General features: G+C 43.5%; 1 protein-coding gene across 1 annotated transcript in view; it reads left to right on the top strand.

The window, feature by feature from the left end:
• The window catches only part of LOC121546103 (DNA topoisomerase 1), a 31,544-nt gene extending 14,026 nt beyond the window's left edge, over positions 1-17,518 (top strand). The window contains exons 10-21 of the mRNA XM_041857125.2: positions 719-840; positions 3,507-3,629; positions 3,745-3,932; positions 5,144-5,288; positions 5,522-5,665; positions 5,837-6,022; positions 6,787-6,855; positions 8,401-8,515; positions 8,801-8,928; positions 9,059-9,153; positions 9,375-9,524; positions 16,003-17,518. Of these exons, the coding sequence (XP_041713059.2) occupies positions 719-840; positions 3,507-3,629; positions 3,745-3,932; positions 5,144-5,288; positions 5,522-5,665; positions 5,837-6,022; positions 6,787-6,855; positions 8,401-8,515; positions 8,801-8,928; positions 9,059-9,153; positions 9,375-9,524; positions 16,003-16,105 (1,568 nt within the window). The 3' untranslated portion in view covers positions 16,106-17,518. The remainder of the gene's footprint in view (positions 1-718; positions 841-3,506; positions 3,630-3,744; positions 3,933-5,143; positions 5,289-5,521; positions 5,666-5,836; positions 6,023-6,786; positions 6,856-8,400; positions 8,516-8,800; positions 8,929-9,058; positions 9,154-9,374; positions 9,525-16,002) is intronic.
• The last annotated feature ends 2,998 nt before the right edge of the window (positions 17,519-20,516 follow it).

Genomic DNA, 20,516 nt, shown 5'->3' with positions numbered 1-20,516 from the left:
CAAATCAAATCAAATTTTAATGGTCACATGCGCCGAATACAACAGGTGCAGACATTACAGTGAAATGCTTACTTACAGCCCTTAACCAACAGTGCATTTATTTTTAACAAAAAAAGTAAAAATAAAACAACAACAAAAAAAGTGTTGAGAAAAAAAAGAGCAGAAGTAAAATAAAGTAACAGTAGGGAGGCTATATATACAGGGGGTACCGTTGCAGAGTCAATGTGCGGGGGTCACCGGCTAGTTGAGGTAGTTGAGGTAATATGTACATGTGGGTAGAGTTAAAGTGACTATGCATAAATAATTAACAGAGTAGCAGCAGCGTAAAAAGGATGGGGTGGGGGGGCAGTACAAATAGTCCGGGTAGCCATGATTAGCTGTTCAGGAGTCTTATGGCTTGGGGGTAGAAGCTGTTGAGAAGTCTTTTGGACCTAGACTTGGCACTCCGGTACCGCTTGCCGTGCGGTAGCAGAGAGAACAGTCTATGACTAGGGTGGCTGGAGTCTTTGACAATTTTGAGGGCCTTCCTCTGACACCGCCTGGTATAGAGGTCCTGGATGGCAGGAATTAATGTAGATTCACACTTTATGTTTAGGTGGTTAGATTATATTTCTGATATGATGATACCACCAAGTCTCTCTGAAAAACAAGTCATACTGTATGTGATCAATCTTTCTATGTACTTCTCCATCTCTCTCCCCCCACCTCTCCCTGCTAGGTAAGCCCCTGAGACTAAGTGCCCCTGCAGAGGAGGTGGCTACGTTCTTTGCTAAGATGCTGGACCATGAGTACACAACCAAGGACATGTTTAGAAAGAACTTCTACAAGGACTGGAGAAAGGTAGGTACATGGCTGCTCTGTTTCATCTAGTAGAATGATCAGACAGGTGTTAGTTAAGCGATGCCCCATGGAATACTGTGTTATACTCCATTGCACCTACCATTGGCCAAGCATTTTCACATTTGAAATTTGACTTTCTGGTACAGCAGAAGACACTTTCTGATCTTAAGTTGGTGCTAAATACTAACAAAACAAAAGATATGCTCTTCTCTAGGCTACATCATTTAAATCTAAATTACTATAAAATTACTAGTCTAAATGGTATAGAAGTTGAACTAGTTCCTTATTATAAATATATTGATATATGGCTAGATGACAAGTTGTCTTTCAAAACACATATATCAGCTGGTAATAAAGTTGAAGTTTAAGATTGGTTTATTTTACAGAAACAAAGCCTGTTTATCATCTGTTAATAGAAAGGAAATGGTTCAGGCTACCTTTATGTCTGTATTGGATTATGGGGATGTTATTTCCATGCGTGCGGCAGCGTCCACAGGTAAACCCTTGGATGCTGTATATCATTGTGCCCTGAGGTTCATTACTGGATGTGTTCCTGATATCTAGAAGTCGGTTGGGCCTCTTTAAGCACCAGAAGAGAGCAGCATGTTATGTTATTTATCTATAAAGCGTTAATACAAAAACTTCCAATGTATCTGACATCTTTCATTTCTTATAAAATTACTAATTATAAAACTAGTTCAATGAATTACATTACACTTCAGATGCCCCCAGGTTCTACACAGATTGGAAAATGCTCCTTCAGTTATGCTGCACCTTACATGTGGAACAATTGACAAACATTCTTAGAATGGATGTTCTAGTGCCTCTTAGACAATTCAAAAAATTGATTTCTGATCTTTTAAATGTTAATTGTGATTGTTTTTCTTAATGTGTATATGTCCTGTATCTATGTATTTGTGCATACAGTGGGGAAAAAAAGTATTTAGTCAGCCACCAATTGTGCAAGTTCTCCCACTTAAAAAGATGAGAGAGGCCTGTAATTTTCATCATAGGTACACGTCAACTATGACAGACAAATTGAGGAAAAAAAATCCAGAAAATCACATTGTAGGATTTTTAATGAATTTATTTGCAAATGATGGTGGAAAATAAGTATTTGGTCACCTACAAACAAGCAAGATTTCTGGCTCTCACAGACCTGTAACTTCTTCTTTAAGAGGCTCCTCTGTCCTCCACTCGTTACCTGTATTAATGGCACCTGTTTGAACTTGTTATCAGTATAAAAGACACCTGTCCACAACCTCAAACAGTCACACTCCAAACTCCACTATGGCCAAGACCAAAGAGCTGTCAAAGGACACCAGAAACAAAATTGTAGACCTGCACCAGGCTGGGAAGACTGAATCTGCAATAGGTAAGCAGCTTGGTTTGAAGAAATCAACTGTGGGAGCAATTATTAGGAAATGGAAGACATACAAGACCACTGATAATCTCCCTCGATCTGGGGCTCCACGCAAGATCTCACCCCGTGGGGTCAAAATGATCACAAGAACGGTGAGCAAAAATCCCAGAACCACACGGGGGGACCTAGTGAATGACCTGCAGAGAGCTGGGACCAAAGTAACAAAGCCTACCATCAGTAACACACTACGCCGCCAGGGACTCAAATCATGCAGTGCAAGATGTGTCCCCCCTGCTTAAGCCAGTACATGTCCAGGCCCGTCTGAAGTTTGCTAGAGTGCATTTGGATGATCCAGAAGAGGATTGGGAGAATGTCATATGGTCAGATGAAACCAAAATATAACTTTTTGGTAAAAACTCAACTCGTCGTGTTTGGAGGACAAAGAATGCTGAGTTGCATCCAAAGAACACCATACCTACTGTGAAGCATGGGGGTGGAAACATCATGCTTTGGGGCTGTTTTTCTGCAAAGGGACCAGGACGACTGATCCGTGTAAAGGAAAGAATGAATGGGGCCATGTATCATGAGATTTTGAGTGAAAACCTCCTTCCATCAGCAAGGGCATTGAAGATGAAACGTGGCTGGGTCTTTCAGCATGACAATGATCCCAAACACACCGCCCGGGCAACGAAGGAGTGGCTTCGTAATAAGCATTTCAAGGTCCTGGAGTGGCCTAGCCAGTCTCCACATCTCAACCCCATAGAAAATCTTTGGAGGGAGTTGAAAGTCCGTGTTGCCCAGCGACAGCCCCAAAACATCACTGCTCTAGAGGAGATCTGCATGGAGGAATGGGCCAAAATACCAGCAACAGTGTGTGAAAACCTTGTGAAGACTTACAGAAAACGTTTGACCTGTGTCATTGCCAACAAAGGGTATATAACAAAGTATTGAGAAACTTTTGTTATTGACCAAATACTTATTTTCCATCATAATTTGCAAATAAATTCATTAAAAATCCTACAATATGATTTTCTGGATTTTTTTTCTCATTTTGTCTGTCATAGTTGACGTGTACCTATGATGAAAATTACAGGCCTCTCTCATCTTTTTAAGTGGGAGAACTTGCACAATTGGTGGCTGACTAAATACTTTTTTTCCCCACTGTATGTGTTTTTTCTTTGTATTGAAAACAGGACTCAACTGCAAATGAGACCTTGGTCTCAGTTGATCCCCTGTATAAATACAATTATAAAAAATAATTTTAAAAATATACATAAACCTCCATTCTGTCCTTTAACCCCAGGAAATGACATCGGAGGAGAAGTCAAAGATCACAGATATAAATAAGTGTAACTTCACAGAGATGAGCGAGTACTTCAAGGCCCAATCAGAGGCCCGGAAACAGATGTCCAAAGACGAGAAACTGGTGAGGCCCTGAACCAACACGCACACACACACACACACACACACACACACACACACACACATATACAACTCACACACCCTCCAACATTCTCTAATGTTATTCCAACGTTTTCCAGAAAATCAAAGAGGAGAATGAGCGTATCCTCCAGGAGTATGGCTTCTGTGTGATGGACAACCATAAGGAGCGAATTGGAAACTTCCGCATCGAGCCTCCCGGTCTGTTCAGGGGGCGTGGGGACCACCCAAAGATGGGCATGCTGAAACGCCGCATCCGCCCTGAAGACATCATTATCAACTGCAGCAAGTGAGTCTCCCCATCTTTATCAGCATCATCACCATTGTCATAGTTGGAAAGAGGGTGATGAATGATCATTGCGAGGGATTGGTGGTAGAAAGAACGAGGGATAAATGATGAAAAGGATGGATAAAGGGATCACCAAGTTGATGATAAGTGTGTAGTCTTGTGTTCCTACCACAAGGGGTCCCTGTACACCACTATATATTTGAGTGGTAAGCTATTGTTCCTGACATCACACAATGTTTTTTCTACAGTGACAGGAGTTCTTATTGTGTGTGTGTGTTTTTATGTGAAAGACTCCTCCACCCCTCTGCCCCATTGTTATGTTCCACTGTTCTCTCCCTTATCCCTCCCTCCTCTCCCTACTGTATTTCTGTCCCTCTCCTCCCTTCTCCCTCCCTCATCTGAATGTCTGTCCCTCTCCCCTCTCTCCCCCGTTCTCCCTCCTGCCTCTGTATGTCCCTCCCACCCTCCCTCCCTCTGTAATTCTTATCTCCCTCTCCATCTCCTCCATCTCTGCCTTGTTGTGATTGCTGCAGCTATTTTTATCCAAGGGAAAAAGTATCTTTGCTTGCTGTCCTGCCCTGTTCTGTCCTGGCTCTGTCCTGTCCTGTCCTGGCTCTTCTGGTTTGCGTGCATGGTTTGTGTTTGTGTGTGTGATGGTCCTAAACATGCCATATGGTTGTTTACGTGTGTGTCCGTCTGTGTCAAAGGTCATCTTCCTGTCTGTGTATCTCCAGGCTCAGTTGTGTGTGTGTGCGTGCGTTCGTGTGTGCATGTGTGTGTGTGTGCATGCGCACGCATGTGTGTGTGTCGCCTCGGACCCAGTCCGGTGGTGGAAACAATAAAAGGCCAAGCTGACCATCTACCTGCTCAGCTTGGCTTTGTTTTGTTGTGTTTTTCACCCCGGTCCTGTAATAGTTGTACACGGGAGAGGAAATGTCAAAACAGGATCAGCTTTCCTCACCCAATGCCTTTAGAACACGATTGAAGACGTCAGTATGCCATCCCATCCTAGGCATTATGAGAGATCTGAAGGCCTCAAGCCTAAAGGATTTGGGGTGAACCCACGTGAACTAGGCCTTTCCCTAGACTAGCTAAAAAAAACATCTCTCTGCCCCTCTTCCCCAAGTTATGTCTCACTCAGTCTGTTTGATCCAAGGTATTGCTTTATTCTTCTTCTAACCTTCTCTCTGCCCCTCTCCTCTTCTTCTCAGAGATTCCAAGCACCCCAAGCCGCCCCAGGGCACGCGCTGGAAGGAGGTTCGTCATGACAACAAGGTCACATGGCTGGTGTCGTGGACTGAGAACATCCAGGGTTCTATCAAGTACATCATGCTCAACCCCAGCTCCAGAATCAAGGTAATGACAACCTTAAACCTTCTCACTCCTAACCCTAACAAGTACATTTACTTCTGCTCCAGAATCAAGGTAACTCTAAGATCTCACACCTAACCCCTAACCATGACCCTCTCACCCTAACCTCAACTAAAGGAGGTTACAAAAGGAGTCCCTCACTCCCTTATCCTTACCCTATCACTCTAATCTGATCTAACCTGTCTGTCTGTCTCTGTTCCGTGTCTGCCTGTGTGTAGGGCGAGAAGGACTGGCAGAAGTATGAGACGGCCCGGAGGCTGAAGAAGTGTGTGGACCGCCTGAGGGCGCAGTACAGAGAGGACTGGAAGTCTAAAGAGATGAGGATCAGACAGAGAGCTGTGGCTCTCTACTTCATAGACAAGGTGATGGGAAATACATGCTACATCTATTATCTGTGTGTGACTGGATAGGTGAGAGCAAGGTTACTGCCCTTTTTCTTTCACCTCTCCAAGCCTTTTCGATTGGGGTTGGATACCTAAATACTTGAGGATACTCAAACACAACCTCTGCCCTCCATCCTGTTTGTCCCATAGCTGGCCCTGAGGGCAGGGAATGAGAAGGAGGAGGGGGAGACGGCTGATACAGTTGGCTGCTGCTCCCTGAGGGTGGAACACATCAAGCTGTACCCCAAGATGGACGACCAGGAGTATGTGGTGGAGTTTGACTTCCTGGGAAAAGACTCCATCAGATACTACAACAAGATGCCTGTGGAGAAGAGGGTGAGGAAGGGGAGGAGTGGAGGGAAAAGGGGGGGGGAGTGTGAAAGGAGAGGAGAGGGGGAGTGTTGACGAGGGAAGAGTAAGTGGTGGAGAGGGGGAAGAGTGGAGGAGAAGCGGGACTGGGATGAAGGGGAGGGCAGAAGAGATTGAGAAGAGGGGGAGGAGTGGAGGAGAGAGGGGACAGATGGAGAAGAGAGGAGGGGGAGGACAGAAGATATTGAGAAGAGGGGGAGGAGTGGAGGAGAGAGGAGGAAGGAGGGAAGAAGATATTGATTTAAGAATTGAAGGGATGTTTAAGATTTCATAGTTTCCATTTGATGGGATGGTCTAGTCAGTGTTGTGTGAGCGTTTAACAGATGTCTGGAACATGTGTTACTCATGTTTTATTGGGTCTACCTTTGTGCACACACCTGTCTGTGTGTGTGTGTGTTTGGACACACACTGCTCGGAGGATGTTTGTACAGACAGGTGATCCAGGCCCTAAAGTGCTTTCTGTCAGCTCTGCCTCTGGGGGAGGTCTGTTTCCTGGCATACACATTACACACACATTACACACACACACACACACACACAACCTGCTCAATGACGGCACCCTCATCTGGCAAGAATCAGACATTACAACTAAGAGAATAACTAGATCACCAGCTTGTTCACGGTTATTTATCAAAACCTCAAAGTCAAATGTACTAGAATACTGGTGTATTCAATAAGGAATAAGACATGTCAAGACTCCATCTTAAATGAACCTGTGTATTCTTTCTCAGGTGTTTAAGAACCTGCAGCTGTTCCTAGAGAATAAGCAGCCTGAGGACGACCTCTTCGACAGACTCAATGTAAGAGAGACAACATATGGTCTTAATACTGGGTGAATGAAGGAACTGAGAACTAATAGTAAATTATAAACTGGGTGGTTCGAGCCCTGAATGCAGATTGGCTGACAGCCGTGGTAATCAGACCATATACCACGGGTATGACAAAACATGTATTTTTACTGCTCTAATTACGTTGGTAACCAGTTTATAATAGCAATAAGGCACTTCGGGGGTTTGTGATATATGGCCAATATACCATTTACATTTTAGTCATTTAGCAGACAGACGCTCTTATCCAGAGCGACTTACAGTTAGTGAGTGCATACATTTTCATACTGGTCCCCCGTGGGAAATGAACCCACAACCCTGGCGTTGCAAGCGCCATGCTCTACCAACTGAGCTACAGGGGACTATACCATGGCTAAGGGCTGTATCCATGCACTCCGTATTGCGTCGTGCATAAGAACAGCCCTTAGCTGTGGTATATTGGCCATATACCACACCCCCCTTACATCACTGTCTCAATAGTGCTCTCTCTCTCTTCCCTAAACTCACCTACCTCTTTCTCTCTCCCCATCTCCTCTAAACTCACCTACCTCTCCCTCATCTCCCCTACCTCCCCCATCTCCCCTAAACTCACCTCCCTCTCTCCCCCATCTCCTCTAAACTCACCTCCCTCTCCCTCTCTCCCTATCTCCCCTAAACTCACCTCCCTCTCTCTACCATCTCCTCTAAACTCACCTACCTCTCCCTCTCTCCCCATCTCCCCTACCTCTCCCCCATCTCCCCTAAACTCACCTACCTCTCCCTCTCTCTCCCTCATCTCCCCTAAATCACCTCCCTCTCTCCCCCATCTCCCCTAAACTCACCTCCCTATCCCTCTCTCCCCCATCTCCCCTAAACTCACCTCCCTCTCCCTCTCTCCCCATCTCCCCTAAACTCACCTCCCTCTCTCCCCATCTCCCCTAAACTCACCTACCTATCCCTCTCTCCCCCATCTCCCCTAAACTCACCTCCCTCTCCCTCTCTCCCCATCTCCCCTAAACTCACCTCCCTCTCCCCCTCTCTCCCTCATCTCCTCTAAACTCACCTCCCTCTCCCCCTCTCACCTAAACTCACCTACCTCTCCCTCTCACCTCCCCTCAACTCACCTCCCTCTCCCCCTCTCTTCCTCATCTCCCCTCAACTCACCTCCCTCTCCCCCTCTCCCCCTCTCTCCCTCATCTCCCCTAAACTCACCTCCCTCTCCCCCTCTCTCCCTCATCTCCCCTAAACTCACCTCCCTCTCCCCCTCTCTCCATCATCTCCCCTAAACTCACCTCCCTCTCCCCCTCTCACCTAAACTCACCTACCTCTCCCTCTCATCTCCCCTCAACTCACCTCCCTCTCCCCCTCTCTCCCTCATCTCCCCTCAACTCACCTCCCTCTCCCCCTCTCTCCCTCATCTCCCCTAAACTCACCTCCCTCTCCCCCTCTCTCCCTCATCTCCCCTAAACTCACCTCCCTCTCCCTCTCCCCCTGCCTTTATATCTTCCTTCTCTTCCTCATCTTCCTCCTCTTCTCCAGACTTCTATTCTGAATAAGCACCTCCAGGAGTTGATGGATGGGCTGACAGCCAAAGTGTTCCGTACGTACAATGCCTCCATCACCCTGCAGCAGCAGCTCAAAGAGCTCACCAGCCGTGAGTGACAGCACGCACACAGCCAATCACACACACAGCTCCCATGAGTGACAGGTCCACTAGCCAATAGTGGATGAAGTTGTCTGCTCAATGTTTGCTTCTACTAACCTGATGTCGGTGCAAATGTTATTGTTGCTGTATCACTAGCTTTAATAAAGATCACATTGGCAGCAGCAATCAGTGAGCAAATATTTGGTTAAACTTCATGTTACGGTAGCCTACACAATTGACCAGATATTTCCTTGAAAAGCGCATGGTAAACACTGTATCTGTGTCTATCTCCAGCGGACGAGAGCATTCCTGCTAAGATCCTGTCCTACAACAGAGCCAACCGGGCGGTGGCTATACTGTGCAACCACCAGAGGGCTCCACCCAAGACCTTTGAGAAGTCCATGCAGAACCTGCAAACCAAGGTAACAATAGAATAGAATAAGTCTCTATTGTCCACTTGCACTGAAATGTATATTTTTGCTGTAACAGTATCCACATAGTATACACGGTAATGACCAATTGTGTGTGTGTGTGTGTGTTTAATGCTCTCAGATAGATGAGAAGCAGAAGCAGCTGTCGACCACCAGGAAACAGCTGAAGGGGGCCAAGACAGAGCACAAGGCTTCACATGATGACCGGAGCAAAAAGTGAGTACAGCTCTACTGAAGCTACACCAAACTAGGGCCCCATGCCAAGTCAACCCCTAGCTAGCCCCTTCCCCTACGTACTTTGTGCTGCATACAAATGACAATAGATTCACCGTGCCGGCAGATGAGTGGATGTTTCTACTCATTTCTTACCCCAATCCGATTTGGTAGAACTAGTGATCGATCAATCAACTAATCAATGAATTGTGTGGTGTCCTCAGGATGGTGGAGGTGAAGAGGAAGGCGGTCCAGAGGATAGAGGAACAGCTGATGAAGTTACAGATGCAGGCCACAGACAGAGAGGAGAACAAGCAGATCGCCCTGGGAACCTCCAAACTCAACTACCTGGACCCACGCATCTCTGTGGCATGGTAACAAACAGACAGGGGGGGGAATGATCACATCTCTGTGGCATGGTAACAGACAGACAGGGAGGGGAATGATCACATCTCTGTGGCATGGTAACAGACAGACAGGGAGGGGAATGATCACATCTCTGTGGCATGGTAACAGACAGACAGGGAGGGGAATGATCACATCTCTGTGGCATGGTAACAGACAGACAGGGAGGGGAATGATCACATCTCTGTGGCATGGTAACAGACAGACAGGGAGGGGAATGATCACATCTCTGTGGCATGGTGACAGACAGACAGGGAGGGGAATGATCACATCTCTGTGGCATGGTAACAGACAGACAGGGAGGGGAATGATCACATCTCTGTGGCATGGTAACAGACAGGGAGGGAGGGGAATGATCACATCTCTGTGGCATGGTAACTGACAGACAGGTAGGGGAATGATCACATCTCTGTGGCATGGTAACAGACAGACAGGGAGGGGAATGATCACATCTCTGTGGCATGGTAACAGACAGACAGAGAGGGGAAATATCACATCTCTGTGGCATGGTAACAGACAGACAGGGAGGGGAATGATCACATCTCTGTGGCATGGTAACAGACAGACAGGGAGGGGAAATATCACATCTCTGTGGCATGGTAACAGACAGACAGAGAGGGGAAATATCACATCTCTGTGGCATGGTAACAGACAGACAGGGAGGGGAAATATCACATCTCTGTGGCATGGTAACAGACAGACAGGGAGGGGAAATATCACATCACTGTGGCATGGTAACAGACAGACAGGGAGGGCAAATATCACATATCTGTGGCATGGTAACAGACAGACAGGGAGGGGAAAATATCACATATCTGTGGCATGGTAACAGACAGACAGGGAGGGGAAATATCACATCTCTGTGGCATGGTAACAGACAGACAGGGAGGGGAATGATCACATCTCTGTGGCATGGTAACAGACAGACAGAGAGGGGAAATATCACATTTCTGTGGCATGGTAACAGACAGACAGGGAGGGGAAATATCACATCACTGTGGCATGGTAACAGACAGACAGGGAGGGGAAATATCACATCTCTGTGGCATGGTAACAGACAGACAGGGAGGGGAAATATCACATCACTGTGGCATGGTAACAGACAGACAGGGAGGGCAAATATCACATATCTGTGGCATGGTAACAGACAGACAGGGAGGGGAAATATCACATATCTGTGGCATGGTAACAGACAGACAGGGAGGGGAAATATCACATCTCTGTGGCATGGTAACAGACAGACAGGGAGGGGAATGATCACATCTCTGTGGCATGGTAACAGACAGACAGAGAGGGGAAATATCACATTTCTGTGGCATGGTAACAGACAGACAGGGAGGGGAAATATCACATCTCTGTGGCATGGTAACAGACAGACAGGGAGGGGAATGATCACATATCTGTGGCATGGTGACAGACAGACAGGGAGGGGAATGATCACATCTCTGTGGCATGGTAACAGACAGACAGGGAGGGGAATGATCACATCTCTGTGGCATGGTAACTGACAGACAGGTAGGGGAATGATCACATCTCTGTGGCATGGTAACAGACAGACAGGGAGGGGAATGATCACATCTCTGTGGCATGGTAACAGACAGACAGAGAGGGGAAATATCACATCTCTGTGGCATGGTAACAGACAGACAGGGAGGGGAATGATCACATCTCTGTGGCATGGTAACAGACAGACAGGGAGGGGAATGATCACATCTCTGTGGCATGGTATCAGACAGACAGAGAGGGGAAATATCACATCTCTGTGGCATGGTAACAGACAGACAGGGAGGGGAAATATCACATCTCTGTGGCATGGTAACAGACAGACAGGGAGGGGAAATATCACATCTCTGTGGCATGGTAACAGACAGACAGGGAGGGGAAATATCACATCTCTGTGGCATGGTAACAGACAGACAGGGAGGGGAAATATCACATCACTGTGGCATGGTAACAGACAGACAGGGAGGGCAAATATCACATATCTGTGGCATGGTAACAGACAGACAGGGAGGGGAAATATCACATCTCTGTGGCATGGTAACAGACAGACAGAGATGGGGAAATATCACATCTCTGTGGCATGGTAACAGACAGACAGGGAGGGGAATGATCACATCTCTGTGGCATGGTAACAGACAGACAGAGAGGGGAAATATCACATTTCTGTGGCATGGTAACAGACAGACAGGGATGGGAAATATCACATCTCTGTGGCATGGTAACAGACAGACAGAGAGGGGAAATATCACATCTCTGTGTCATGGTAACATACAGACAGAGAGGGGAAATATCACATCTCTGTGGCATGGTAACAGACAGACAGGGAGGGGAATGATCACATCTCTGTGGCATGGTAACAGACAGACAGGGAGGGGAAATATCACATCTCTGTGGCATGGTAACAGACAGACAGGGAGGGGAATGATCACATCTCTGTGGCATGGTAACAGACAGACAGGGAGGGGAATGATCACATTACATAAAGTGGATTACATTTTACTTCACAAGTTGCACAGATACCATGTAGTTAATTTCTCTTGTAATTACACGATAAGTAAGTAACTAATGTCTGTGCCAGGTACAACTGAGGAATATATTTGTTATTAAAGTAGTTACATAGTAATGTAAGCCTGACATAAGGGTAACTACATGTAATGTTTTCATAGGTGGGGGTGGATGTGTGTCTTGGGTGGGTGGGTGGGGGTAGTGGTGGGGTCACTAGTGCTCGCCAATGGTGACAGAAGGCAGGAAATGCTTGTGCATTGTGGGAAAGCAGCAGCGACGGCAGCAGCAGCTGAAAAAAGCAGAGTGAAGAAGAGAAAGAAAGGGTGAGAAGGAAAAGTGTGTGAGCATGAAGAACAATAGGGTTTGTTTGTAGGGCCAGAGAGCGTCCCCTCACTCCACGTGTAGAGGCAATGTGACGGGCCACCTGGGACAAATAGCCAGCCGTGTGAAAAGTACTCAATCGTCATACTTGAGTAAAAGTAAAGATATCTTAATAGAAAATGACTCAAGTAAATGTGAATGTCACCTAGTAAAATAATAGTTGAGTAAAAGTCTAAAAGTATCAGGTTTTAAATGTACTTAAGTACAGTGGTGGAAAAAGTACTCAACATGTTTGTTTTTTACGGAGAGACAGGGGAACACTCCAACACTCAGACATCATTTACAAACGCAGTAGGGATGATTGATAGGTGTGTGAATTGGACCATAATTCTGTCCTGCCTGAGCATTTGAAAGGTAACGAGTACTTTTTGGTGTCAGGGAAAATGTATGGAGTAAAAAGTAAATATTTTCTTTAGAAATGTTGTTTCTTTATGAATGAGTAAAAGTAAAAGTTGAAAAATATATAAATAGTAAAATAAAGTACAGATTCCCCAAAAAACTACTTAAGTAGTACTTTAAAGTATTTTACACCACTCCAAATAGCTTACTGCTGCTGGATGAAGGAATAGGCCAAGGATAGGCCAAGGAAGAGGGCCCTCCACCAACACAACCTTTATCCACCAACACAACCTTTTATGATCAATTGAATTTTCATTTTCAATGATGAAAGGACAAAACATTAATCAAAAAGACAACTGTCTTTGTACTGTCTTTGTACTGTCTTTGTACTGTCTTTGTACTGTCTTTGTCAGAGATTGAGAGTGTGAGTACATAGACCCACCATTTTAGGGCACCAAAGGTATTGGGACAAATTCACTTACAGTGAGGGAAAAAAGTATTTGATCCCCTGCTGATTTTGTACATTTGCCCACTGACAAAGAAATGATCAGTCTATAATTTTAATGGTAGGTTTATTTGAACAGTGAGAGACAGAATAACAACAAAAAAATCCAGAAAAACGCATGTCAAAATGTTATAAATTGATTTGCATTTTAATGAGGGAAATAAGTATTTGACCCCCTCTCAATCAGAAAGATTTCTGGCTCCCAGGTGTCTTTTATACAGGTAACGAGCTGAGATTAGGAGCACACTCTTAAAGGGAGTGCTCCTAATCTCAGCTTGTTACCTATATAAAAGACACCTGTCCACAGAAGCAATCAATCAATCAGATTCCAAACTCTCCACCATGGCCAAGACCAAAGAGCTCTCCAATGATGTCAGGGACAAGATTGTAGACCTACACAAGGCTGGAATGGGCTACAAGACCATCGCCAAGCAGCTTGGTGAGAAGGTGACAACAGTTGGTGCGATTATTCGCAATTGGAAGAAACACAAAAGCACTGTCAATCTCCCTCGGCCTGGGGCTCCATGCAAGATCTCACCTCGTGGAGTTGCAATGATCATGAGAACGGTGAGGAATCAGCCCAGAACTACACAGGAGGATCTTGTCAATGATCTCAAGGCAGCTGGGACCATAGTCACCAAGAAAAAAATTGGTAACACACTACGCCGTGAAGGACTGAAATCCTGCAGCGCCCGCAAGGTCCCCCTGCTCAAGAAAGCACATATACAGGCCCGTCTGAAGTTTGCCAATGAACATCTGAATGATTCAGAGGAGAACTGGGTGAAAGTGTTGTGGTCAGATGAGACCAAAATCGAGCTCTTTGGCATCAACTCAACTTGCCGTGTTTGGAGGAGGAGGAATGCTGCCTATGACCCCAAGAACACCATCCCCGCTGTCAAAATGGAAGTGGAAACATTATGCTTTGGGGGTGTTTTTCTGCTAAGGGGACAGGACAACTTCACCGCATCAAAGGGACAATGGACGGGGCCTTGTACCGTCAAATCTTGGGTGAGAACCCCCTTCCCTCAGCCAGGGCATTGAAAATGGGTCATGGATGATTCCAGCATGACAATGAACCAAAACACACGGCCATGGCAACAAAGGAGTGGCTCAAGAAGAAGCACATTAAGGTCCTGGAGTGGCCTAGCCAGTCTCCAGACCTTAATCCCATAGAAAGTCTGTGGAGGGAGCTGAAGGTTCGAGTTGCCAAACGTCAGCCCCGAAATCTTAATGACTTGGAGAAGATCTGCAAAGAGGAGTGGAACAAAATCCCTCCTGAGATGTGTGCAAACCTGGTGGCCAACTACAAGAAACGTCTGACCTCTGTGATTGCCAACAAGGGTTTTGCCACCAAGTACTAAGTCATGTTTTGCAGAGGGGTCAAATACTTATTTCCCTCATTAAAATGCAAATCAATTTATAAAATTTTTGACATGGATTTTTCTGGATTTTTTTGTTGTTATTCTGTCTCTCACTGTTCAAATAAACCTACCATTAAAATTATAGACTGATCATGTCTTTGTCAGTGGGCAAACGTACAAAATCAGCAGGGGATCAAATACTTTTTTCCCTCACTGTATATGTGTATTAAAGTAGTCAAATGTTAAGTATTTGGTCCCATATTCATAGCACACAATGACTACATCAAGATTGTGACTCTACACATTTGTTGGATACATTTGCTGTTTGTTTTGGTTGTGTTTCAGATTATTTTGTGCCCAATAAAAATGAATGGTAAATAATGTATTGTGTCATTTTGGATGCACTTCTATTGTACATAAGAATAGATTAATGTGGATGCTACCATGATTACGGGTTAATCCTGAATTAATTGTGAATAATGATGAGTGAGAACGTTACAGACGCACAAATATCATAACCTCCCCTGTTATTAACATGTCTTGGGGGTATGATATTTATGCGTCTGTAACTTTCTCACTCATCATTATTTACGATTAATTCAGGACTATCCATAATCATGGTAGGATCCACATTAAGTGTTTAGAAACATATTCTATTCTTATTTACAATAAAAGTGACTCCAAAATGACACAATACATTATTTACCATTCATTTCTGTTAGGCACAAAATAATCTGAAACACAACCAAAACAAACAGCAAATGCATCCAACAAATTTGTAGAGTCACAAGCTTGATGTAGTCATTGCGTGCTAGGATTATGGGACCAAAAACTTAACGTTTGACTACTTACTGTAAATACACATATAAGTGAATTTGTTCCAATACTTTTGATCCCCTAAACTGGGGGAACTATGGACAGAAAGTGCTGTAATTTCTAATCGGTTCACTCGATATGGATGACAATACCCTCAAATTAAAGATGACAGTCTGCACTTTAACCTCTGTAATTTCTAATAGGTTCACTCGATATGGATGACAATACCCTCAAATTAAAGCTGACAGTCTGCACTTTAACCTCTGTAATTTCTAATCGGTTCACTTGATATGGATGACAATACCCTCAAATTAAAGCTGACAGTCTGCACTTTAACCTCATAGTCATTGTATCATTTCAAATCCAAAGTGCTGGGGTACAGAGCCAAAACAACAACAAATGTGTCACTGTCCCAATACTTTTGTTTGCTTTCCCTCCTCTGCTTTTAGTGCTCTCTCCTAATGCCCTGCTCTCCTCCACTCTCCTTCTCTCCTCCTCTCTTCCTCTCCTCCTCTCCTCCTCTCTCCTCCTCTACAGGGTTAAGAAATGGGACGTTCCCATAGAGAAGATCTACAATAAAACCCAGAGGGAGAAATTTGCCTGGGCCATCGACATGGCCGAAGAAGACTATGAGTTTTAGATCCTATTCTGTAGTTTTATCCCTCTGTTGTATTCTTGTTTAATTTTAGAAGTATGTGTAGTTCATGTGATTGATTCCACATTCTTAGCGATTGACCAGGGTCCTGTTTGAAGCATGTACTGTATCCTTCCTTCCTCCCTTGAATTGAACGCAGATCTGATAGTATTGGTTAAAGCAGTATGGTAGAAACCTTGCTTACACGTATCCAATCACATGCAAATCAGTGATGAGGAATAAAGTAGTGCATTGGCCAAGTATTCAAACAGGGATCACACCCTGGGTCTTACTGCAGCGCAAAGTATAGTAGTGTGTTAGACCAAAACTAGTTGACTTGACCTTTCAACCTTATCAGCTTCTGTGATTTTCAGCTAGCTAATAGAAGTACTGTAAATGCCGGCTTTTTCTATTGATTTATGCTCCAATATCTTAGTCATCAAATGTATTGATAAATTCTATATTTTGAAATATTAATGAATTAATCAAAGAATTCCCTAAGGAGCGGCACCTTCACACCTTGTGGAAAGAGACAGAGCAGTGGTATGGTGTGTGTGTGTGTGTGTGTGTGTGTGTGTGTGTGTGTGTGTGTGTGTGTGTGTGTGTGTGTGTGTGTCGCAAGTGTTTAATTGTGAATGAGTGCACCATTATTAATGATTTATGAACTTTGAAATCTGTATGAAGAGTGAGGAGAAGAAAATGGGGATGATGTTTATAATGGAGGATGATGGTGATTAAGACACAACCAAGCACTATGCTCATGTAATTCTAGCACATAGAATGTGAATTTGTTTTTCATTGGTTTAATTTTGCTGTTTATTTCAGGGATGTATATATTTCTTGTCTGTTTTCAGTATGTACTTGTATGTTATTCTGTGTTTTGTAGTATGTGTATCCTTCGTGTTGTCACCAGGCCTCCCTACCTGTAGATAGATATCTTTTCACACGTTTTGCTGAATGAAAACGATTCCGCTGTATGTTACTTGAAGAAATGGCTATATAAAAATGTACTGTTTTGGTGCCTGTTTTGTGTAGATACAAATGACTGCTTGCTCTTTTAAAAAGAGAAAAATAGAAATGTGTGAGGGATATGGATTTTGCCAAAAACAAAATGAAAACAACTGTTACATAAACATCTATCATTAATTAAAGATTTTAGGGTGTTTCTTTTTTTTGTACTGCTGTAAACAATGTGGAAGAAATATGTCCTCTATGAAATGATTGTTTAATGTGAATAAGCATTAACATAACATTATTAAATTAGCATTATTACCACTAAGCACATATTTAGCATTAATGTAACTAGCCAATAGCCTTTCTTAACCCTTTAACCATCCTATTCATTTTTAGTTTGTTTGTTGTTTGCTTATTATTTTGGCTTTGTAGATAATTTGAGAATAAAACATACAACTCATCATACTACTGCTTTCCTTCCCTGAGAGATTAAAGTTCAATGTTCTTATGTAATGACTAAAACATAAACTGCTGGAAGATATTTGACATGAATAAGATCAACCATTAACTACAGTACTTGTCTCGATCGAACAGACCTATTATGGCAGTGATGTACTCTACATAATATACAGCCGTTCTCAGTCTCTGGGATTATACATAGCCTAATGCATATTGTTCATCAAGTTTATATTCAAGCTTCTGAGTGACGATGAATGCAAAATACAGCACAATGTGATAGTGTATCAGAACAGACAATATATGCATGTAGAGAGAGAGAAAGAGAGGAAATGATCAGCCAGTGCTGCTTGGTGGACAAAGAGAAATGTAATCCTGTCAGATAATTAACAGTGGCCATTCAGGGTGGTGGTCGCAATACAATTCTCAGTGATCTCATGTCCTTAGGGAGAGAGCTGGGAGGTAACAGGCTTGCGTGCTGTGCTGTTGTGTGTTGTGTTGGCTCTACAGTTTCTGTCTGTGCTGTGTATTCCTGCTGTGGTGACCTGTCCTGTTTATGGGTCTATGTGTATACTCAGTTTAGAAAGAAAGGTGAAATTAAATCACAACACCACACATGACATTGTCATCTTTATGAAACTGAAACTTAGTTGCGGTACCTCCTCAGACCACATGAGGGCTCTATTTTAAAAACACAGCAGAGGTCAAAACTCCCCACACAATAACAAATGTAGCATATTAGAATCCAGATCATGACTTGAACAAATATTTGTAAAAATGTGTCATTTTATGACTTGATAAAGATTAGACAAAGAGTGGATGTGTGAACATGTCTGTAGTTACATGTTTTGTGGTGAGTTTCAGTGCACTGTATGGTTGTCATAGGAGTGTGACTTTGGCTTTCAGCAAGCATACTAATTACTTATGTACTTGAAATGACTGTAAATGGGATGTGGTGCAGCAAGGACAATGTTAGAGAAGGGCTCTACAACCCTGTTCCTGGAGAGCTACCATCCTGTAGGTTTTCGCGCCCACCCTAATCTAGTACACCTGATTCTAATCATAAACTTGTTGATAAACTGAATCAGGTTAGTTACAACTGGGGTTGGATTGAAAACCTACAGGAGGGTATCTCTCCTGGAACAGGGTTGGAGAGCCCTGGACTAGAGTGTAAAAAATTATGCATGACTACATTGCATAAAAACACTCAGAATATGGCATAATCAGGCTTGTAGGCTACTTTTTTTCAGCAGGTTTGTGATTTTGTATGCAAATGCCTCCTAATGCTACTGGTTGACAATGTATTGCACAAGTACAGTGCCTTCAGAACGTATTCACACCCCTTGACTTATTCCACATTTTGTTGTGTTACAGCCTGAATTCAAAATGGATTAAATATATTTGTTTTTTCTCACCCATCTACACACAATAACCCATAATGACAAAGTGAAAACATGTTTTTAGACATTTTAGCAAATTAATAGAAAATGAAATGCAGAAATATCTCATTTACATAAGTATTCACACCCCTGAGTCAATACATGTTATAATCACCTTTGAGAGCTATAATAGCTGTGAGCTTTGCACACCTGGACTGTACAATATTTTCACATTATTCTTCAAGCTCTATCAAGTTGGTTGTTGATCATTGCTAGATAGCCATTTTCAAGTCTTGTCATAGATTTTCAGGCCGATTTAAGCCACTCAGGAAAATTCAATGCCATCTTGGTAAGCAACTCCAGTGTATATTTGGCCTTGTGTTTTAGGTTATTGTCCTGCTGAAAGGTGAATTTGTCTCCCAGTGTCTGTTGGAAAGCAGACTGAACCAGGTTTTCCTCTAGGATTGTGCCTGTGCTTAGCTCTATTCTGTTGATTTTTAATTTTTTTTAAACTCCCTAGTCCTTGCCGATGACAAGCATACCCATAACATGATACAGCCACCACTTGATTGAAATATATAAAGAGTGGTACTCAGTGATGTGTTGTGTTGGATTTGCAAACACAATGCTTGGTCCCCTGTAGCTCACTTGGTAGAGCATGGCGCTTGCAACGCCAGGGTTGTGGGTTTGTTTCCCACGGGGGCCAGTATGAAAAATGTATGCACTCACTAACTGTCGCTCTGGATAAGAGTGTCTGCTAAATGACTAAAAATGTCAAATGTATTCAGGACACAAAGTTCATTTCTTTGCCACATTTTTTGCAGTTTTACTTTAGTGCCTTATTGCAAACATGATGCATGTTTTGGAATATTTGTATTCTGTTCACTCTGTCATTTACGTTATTATTGTGGAGTAACTACAATGTTGTTGAGCCATCCTCAGTTTTCTCCTGTCACAGCCATTCAACTCTGTAACTGTTTTAAAGTCACCATTGGCCTCATGGTGAAATCCCATTTCCTTCCTCTCCGGCAACTGAGTTAGGAAGGACGCCTGTATGTTGAGGTGAGTAGGTGTACTTATACACCATCCAAAGTGTAATAATAACTTCACCATGCTCGATATTCAAAGTCTGCTTTTCTTTTAACCCATCTAGCAATATGTGCCCTTCTTTGCGAGGCATTGACAAACCTCCCTGGTCTTTGTGTTTTAATCTGTGTTTGAAATTCACTGCTCAACTAAGGGATCTTACATATACTTGTATGTGTGGGGTACAGAGATAAGGTCGTCATTCAAAAGTCATGTTAAACACTATTATTGCACACCGAGTGAGTCCATGCAAATTATGCGACTTGTTAAGCAAATGTTTACTCCTGAATTTATTTAGGCTTGGCATAACAAAGGGGTTGAATACTTATTGACTCAATACATATTTTATGAATTTGTAAAAATGTGTAAATACATCATTCCACTTTGATATTATGGGGTATTGTGTGTAGGCAGGCCAGTGACACAAAATCTCAATTTAATCAATTTAAAATTCAGGCTGTAACAACAAAATGTGGAAAAAGTCAAAGGGTGTGAATACTTTCTGACGGCACTTTTAGTTCTCACTGACACTGACCAAAGGC

Source organism: Coregonus clupeaformis, chromosome 30, assembly GCF_020615455.1.
Source record: "Coregonus clupeaformis isolate EN_2021a chromosome 30, ASM2061545v1, whole genome shotgun sequence".
NCBI lineage: Eukaryota > Metazoa > Chordata > Actinopteri > Salmoniformes > Salmonidae > Coregonus > Coregonus clupeaformis.
Note: the sequence above shows the minus strand (reverse complement) of the source record. Positions and strands in the feature narration are given on the sequence as shown.